Source organism: Citrus clementina, unplaced genomic scaffold (assembly GCF_000493195.1).
Source record: "Citrus clementina cultivar Clemenules unplaced genomic scaffold, Citrus_clementina_v1.0 scaffold_4, whole genome shotgun sequence".
Classification (NCBI taxonomy): domain Eukaryota; kingdom Viridiplantae; phylum Streptophyta; class Magnoliopsida; order Sapindales; family Rutaceae; genus Citrus; species Citrus x clementina.
The window spans coordinates 10,714,609-10,721,505 of record NW_006262274.1 but is presented as its reverse complement, the minus strand read 5'-3'; the positions used below and the strand labels follow the sequence as shown (position 1 = coordinate 10,721,505).

Genomic DNA, 6,897 nt, shown 5'->3' with positions numbered 1-6,897 from the left:
AAGATAACATATTTCATCAAAAGTTATGTTGGAAAATATTAGATATTACCTTAAAGAATCAAATACGGACTTTCAAGCCAATCACCAAAATCAATACACACTGCTACTGCAATTGCTTTGCTTCAACTCTTTCTGAATGTGAAAACATAAAATTTTAAAAAAAAAATTCTTAATGAAAATTTGGCAAATAAGATAAGAGAAATTATTATAGCTAGATTCTGAGTTTCCAAACCCAAGTAAAATGCATTTCACTTATTTAGGCTTGAATTTTCTTATTTGCAAACCAACCATATTCCACTGAAGCACTTCAGCATATCAAGACAGGTTTAAAAGCATGCAGTCCAAACAGCCGGGACAAAATTTAAATTGCATAATATCAGTATACCTGAAGGAGATTTGACAGCATTTTCTTAAGACAAACTACGACTAGGAACTGGCACCAAAAACACGGATCCTCTGTTCAATTGGAACCCGGCAGCATGGACATGTAGCTTTCCCCTTCTTTCCATAATTGTCACTGCAACTGGCACACAAAACTTGGTGCGCACATGGCAAGAAAACAATTGACACTTCATCTTTCAAACAAATTATGCAGTCCCTATCACAGTTGGTTTCTTTCTCAGAAGAATCCTCCAGTTCATCTAATTCATGGAGCAACCTAGCAATTGTTTCTCCTTGGGGCTTTGCCCTCTCTAACTTTCCCGGTGGTAAAGTATTCGACTGATGATTCTGCTCATTAGACTCAGCAGAAGCTTTTAGGCGCGAAAACTCCTGCTCAAGTCTTTGCAGATCATCCTTATGACGCTGGAAGTCTATCTCTATCTTCAGCCGCAAAGCCTCAAGCTTTCTTTTATTACCAGCTTCAGCACCTTCCTTGGATCGCCGTTCCTCCTCCACTTGGGCCAAGAGTAGCTCTTTGGCCTTTTGCTCTTGCCTCCACTTAGACTGTAATAAGAAGATTGTGTTTTCTAATTGGTCCAATCATGAAAATGGGAAGAGCAGAGTGAATAAACTAAGACTTGAAGGGAAAGAATTTAGAAAAGCTAACAAAAGTCATCAAGTCAGTTCAATTTTACCTCATACATGTCAGTAATTTAGTGGTATTATATTATATTATAAATAGATACCTTAAGAGGCCAAGGCCATATTTGTTTTCTACCTCAATTTTACCTCATACATGTCAGTAATTTAAATTCAGGAGGCAACATTCCCCATCAACCGTTCTACACGAAAACCACAAGCCAGTACACTTTTTTTCTCCCTGAAAGAAAGATACTGCTTTTACAAGCCAGTACACTTTTTTTCTCCCCGAAAGAAAGATACTGCTTTTAAAATTATAGAAATGCAAGACGGATGACAGAGTAACAAGATACAGTAAATCCACATGCTAGCTTAAGATAATCTAAATGGTTGGCAAGAAAGAATAGACCTGTACCTAACTTACCAGGTATATATATGTGTGTGCGCGCGTGTGTGTGTGTAAAGAAGGAAGTATTCGTTGGAGTTAGGACCAGATCTCGCATTATTGAAACACCAAAACCAAATTATGAGCTAATGCCACCCGCATCCTCGAAAAAGGTTTGAGTACTGTCGGGAACAGGAAATTGCTGGGTACCGCTATATTTTGTTTTTGTAATAAATTAATTACCGTTGAATCAATACTCCTTTTTATAAATATAAAGGAAGAAGGTCTGTTTTTATTCACATATCATACTGAACGTTAGCCACACCAATGAATGCAAACTATTATGTGTGGTTAAGGAAGATGGTTGTATGTAAAATGAACATATAATAAGCAGGACAGAAATCAAAAGCTTGATTGCATTCTGTGAGCTCTATGAGGGAAATGAACTTAAAAGAGGATGAAAATAACAAAACAAACTAGAAACTTGCAGACAACACTTCACATAAAAATGATAGGAGTAAATTATCCCATGTGATGGCCCATCATACAATTTGTTAAATAACAGAGCAACTTATTTGCGGCATCAAAAGCCATTATCCACAGTTAGACGAATCTGTTCATTACATGAAAAGAGAAATCAAGAACCTCAAGAGTTTAAACTGTCAGGTTCCATGGTGTTCCTAAGGTGTACACACAAAATAAAGAGATCTGCACTAATTAAAACTAATTGTGAGCCAACTTTGAAAAGTTGATCAAACAAAGTAAGCTCAATTCAAAAGCAGAACATATAAAGAACAACACACCCTTACAGTCAAGTCAAAGACAAATAATCATACAGCATACTAGCAGAAGATTCAAAAAATAAGTGTCCCTCGAAATCACATCATGCCACCAACAGATCGGTAACGTTTGTATTTGCTTCCATTTACATTTTCTTAATGATTATTGTTAATCCAAATTGCACTCTCATAGTCACAAAATATTAAAACTATAAAATGACAGGACATGCGACCGGATAAACATGTGTATTCCAAAATAGCTAAACAGAATTAAAAATTTCATATTATCTAATCCAGCAATTATCACGCTCATAAATGCATTTTGGCCACCTTGGCTGTTCAGCCGCAATGCAATTTTACACCAGCTTAATGTTGAACTATCATACATTGATCACACACTTGAGCACTATACTTCCACTGAAAACATTGAACTGACTTGGCGATTTCAATTTGTTTAAAATCATAAAATTTGAGATTTGAATATACCAACTACCCTCCATCCCCTTCGGACTTGAGCTAAAGCCCAAGGGCTAAAAGTTGACAAGTTAACGAAACTGTACTTATTAGATAATTCTGTTAATAGTTTTTAATAGTTCCTATCCTAAATTAATGTCCACTTTGTTAAACTACAGGCTGAAAAAAAGAAAGTTAAGTAACTGGTTGCATCCACCATGCACTGAAACTACAATCTATATACCAATCTTCTGATTTTAGTGCAAGTAAGCTAAAGAAAAGGATATTGTTAGAAAAAATTGTATACATTGGCTGACTTTTAAAAATGCAATATCATTTCAAGGCATCCAACACCAAAATATGAATTTGGAGATTAAGTAAATTGATAACAAACTAAACCAAAAGGGGAGAAAAGACAAGGCAATGTTTAGTGATGAACCCTGGTTCCAAGTCCAAAGCAAAGATACTGTTGCCAAATAGCGACATTATCCTGAAAACTAATATTAATCACATGATCAACTTGAGAAACTGTAGGAATCTCATTCAACTCAAAAATCTGCTACAACACCAACAATATTATGCTTGTTCCAAGATTACTCTTTCAGTAATGCTTTTTATAATATTCAGTTTGCTTTTCCTTCCGTTGGCTTATAAACGCATCATCACTGACTGATCTTGAACTGTAGCTTATATATGGTGATAAGAAAATTGCATTTGGTAACCGTCTCCATGCTAACTTCAGGGACAAAATAGGCATTTAAACTTGCCTACTGCAGCACCCTCTCCTCTTCATTCTAAAATTAAGTTAGACATCCAAGAATCAATGCAGTGGTGAAGTATTAGCCCAGTAAGATATTACTTGTGTATTAGCTTTCTAATTGACCAATGCCCTTAATAACTCTACCAAAATAAAACTTCCTACAGTTAGCATCATTTTTCTTTACTCAACCACGTGACCTACCATTGTTCATACAGAATCTATATATAAGGCTGTTTGTAACTTCAATACTTCATACTTCTGATTTTCATCCATGAGTTCTAAATTGACAATTCACTGAGACATAGCATCCGTGTTTGAGTCCCAGCTTCCCATATGATTCAATGGGCCGATTTCATTACATAAATTGTTATGCGTCTACCTACTTTTAATATTTATTTATTTTTATTCACTTATGTCTGTGCAGCACAAGACACTGGGCCACTAAAGTTTAAGTCAATAATATTAATGAATTCTATAGATGGGTTATGATTTCCTTAAAGTAAAACTCAATGAGCACACCAGGTGTACACCACGTGTACAGTTGGTATTCTCGATAATTGACTACAACGTTTGTAACCCTATATATTTAAAGACATATTAGGAAAGCAGTGGATATTTGTGGAAATTTTATGGGTGGAAAACCATGGAAACAGACAAATTAAACGCACCTCAGTTTCTTTCTGATCCTGCTGAATCCGAGCCAAACATTGTTGCAACTCCTTAATCTTCTCTTTCTCGTTAGCGATCTCCTCCTGTAACTTAGCTTTCTGCTTCTCCCAAGCCAAGAGCCTCTTCAGACACTTTTTCTCCCTCTTGGCAACCTCCAAACATGTCGTAACAGACTCAGCAGCACTCAACTTAGAAGCCTCCATCTCAGCTCTAATTTCAGCATTCTCTGTTTCAAGCCGCCTAACAGCTGCATTTGCTCTATCCACCTGACCACTAGCCTTCCTCAGAGCATTCTCCATCTCCGAGAGCCTCTTCATGGTTGTATCTTCAAGAGTCTGTTTTCCTTTCTTCAAACGCTGAGTCTCCTCCCTCTCCATCCTCAACATTTTAAGCTCCGTTAGATCATTACTCAGTTTTCTTGCAGCTTGCATTGCCTTCTGGTGTGCCCACTCCTTTCGCTCCTTCACCTGTCTCTCAAGATCCTTAATCTGATGAAGCATAGTGACCACAATTTCATCCTTCTGATCATCTGTTATGGTCTCCAAATTCTCATCAATATTCAAATCGCGCATTTTACTCAGCACAGAATCAACCCCATTTGGATCCTTCAAATTCTTTGAGTCTTCACAATTCTCAACCGTTACCTCAGCCCCTGATGCAACCAGAGATGCATCCCTACCCGCCATAACACTCACACAAGCCTGAGGTTGTGAATGCCCCTGCTTTGAACTAGCCCGAAAGCCAGCAGCAAACATTGCAACATTCCTTTTCAGTAACGATTTCATAGAAGGTGAAAGATTAAACCTCTTAGGACATTCAATATCCCTTGGCAAAGTCATTTCAGCACTGTACGAAAAAAACCCATTAACTGAAAACTCCGCATTCCCCCCACTCCCAAACCCCCAGCCTCCATGAAACCTACACAGCGCCGGAGCCACAACACCATTAACCCCACCATTACTCACACTATCCACATTGTTTGAAATTGTGCCACCACAAACATTAGTACCAGGAATCTCAATACTACTAGCACGACCCACATGAAGATCACTCATGAGCAAACACCACATGGCATCACCCTTACTCAAATGTGGCCTAACTTGTTGCAACAAACAGACCATACCCGCAAGGGAATACTCTTCCAACTGTCTCAAATCATTAAAAACAGGCTCGGAATCCTCCGAATTGACACTGCTAGTATTACCATTTCCACCACTAGTACTACTACTATTCAAATAAGCCAAAGAATTATGCAAAATATTAGTTAAAACATCCATGCCCCCATAACAATGGCCATTTTTCAAAATAGCCTTCAGAGCAACATCCTCATCGTACCCTAAGGCAACAAGCTTAGAAATAGCTTCATTGTATAAAAACTCTAAATTTTTCAACAAAATTTCCTCCAATTGTTCTTCAGTGCAGTAACCCCAACCGTGATCATCGGCATTGGGATTAGAATTATGGGACGGATCGTTCAGACCCAGATGGTAACTCAAGGGTTTGAGTCCAGATTCAAGAATGGATTTTGATATCGACGCCTTATCAAGATAACAACATGGATCGAATTCCGGTTTGACGGATCGGGTCCTCCGTGTTGTGCGGATATGCTTCTCTCTCACAGTGCAACCCATGTTATTCTTTCGATCAACAACAACCCTAAAACAATCAATAATAATATCAATAACATTTATAATAAAAATCATAAAAAGAATTGAAAAATAAGAGCGAGAGAGGAACTCACAGTGAGGGGTTGACGATGCAGAGGATGGAGTTTGTTTGGTTTATTCAATAAGTTCGCTGAATTTGTGAGAGAAAATGGTTAAGGCAAATGCAATTGGCTTAAGAATGTGTATGATTCATTAATTTGTGTTGTTAAGTGGGACCCAATTATACATGATAGTTGGGCCATATTCACTGGTTAAAAGTTTGCAAATGAAAAGATTCTACTTGCCCGTAGGTATACTTTTTTTAAATAAATTTTATTTAAATAAAATTTTTGTTATTAGAATTTTTATAAGTGTAAATTTTATTAAAATTTTATTCATTGAATTGTGAATAAGAATTTTTATTAAAGATAATAAAATTATTTTAATATGTAAAATTTTTAAACTTATATTATAATGATAACATAAAAATTATCTAATAAATAAAGAATATATAAATGTTTTAAAAAATTATAATTTCTCCTCTCAAAAACTTAAAATTTGAGCTTATAATAATAGATACAAAATATTTATTTAATCTTCAAAAATTTTATTCAAATGATGTCAACTTATAGTATTAAATAAACACTTATTAACTAAATCTTTAGCTGAAGTGGTTGGACTGCTGTCCTCATAAGTGTGAGGACAGAGGTTCAAGCCTCCACAAAAGTATTGTGGAGGCTAAATATTTATAAGTTTTTCTCGCCTGTGAAATGCGAGTGAAGCAGGAACATCTCTCGTCTGTGAATATGTACTTCATAGAATTTAATGTAATAATGTAAGTTCTAGTTACGTATATCTGATTGTAAATATCAATGTAATGTCTGTTATAATAGTATTGTAAATAAATATATGTACAATATAATAATTTGATGCGTAATTAATATTAAAAAAATACTTATTATAATTAAATAAATCAAACTGAATAACTACTCTGCGATAAACTAATTGGTTCTGCTACTTTATGCACCTCACAAACGTTTTTAAATACACAATCATTATCCTTATTCCCATTAATAGGAGCCACTAACTCGATCGATTTTTTTTTCTCAAAATAAATGTATAGATGTATTACATAGATATTTTATTATTTTATACTATCTTAAAACCAATAGGTTTTAAGGGGCG

At 35.7% G+C, this 6,897-nt stretch overlaps 1 protein-coding gene across 2 annotated transcripts in view; it reads right to left on the bottom strand.

The window, feature by feature from the left end:
• Positions 1–5,933, bottom strand: part of LOC18044881 (MND1-interacting protein 1) — a 9,750-nt gene extending 3,817 nt beyond the window's left edge. Inside the window, exons 1-4 of one of the 2 annotated variants that reach the window (XR_002905959.1) lie at positions 5,808–5,933; positions 4,066–5,722; positions 386–945; positions 50–132 (exon numbers count right to left, since the gene is read on the bottom strand). Coding sequence is in view for 1 of the 2 variants with exons in the window: in XM_006436681.2 (XP_006436744.1) it covers positions 427–945; positions 4,066–5,697 (2,151 nt within the window). In the remaining variant the exon portion in view is untranslated. Of the gene's footprint in view, positions 1–49; positions 133–216; positions 946–4,065; positions 5,723–5,807 lie in introns of those variants that run through there. The other variant, XM_006436681.2, reaches the window with a different exon arrangement.
• Positions 5,934–6,897: the final 964 nt, after the last annotated feature.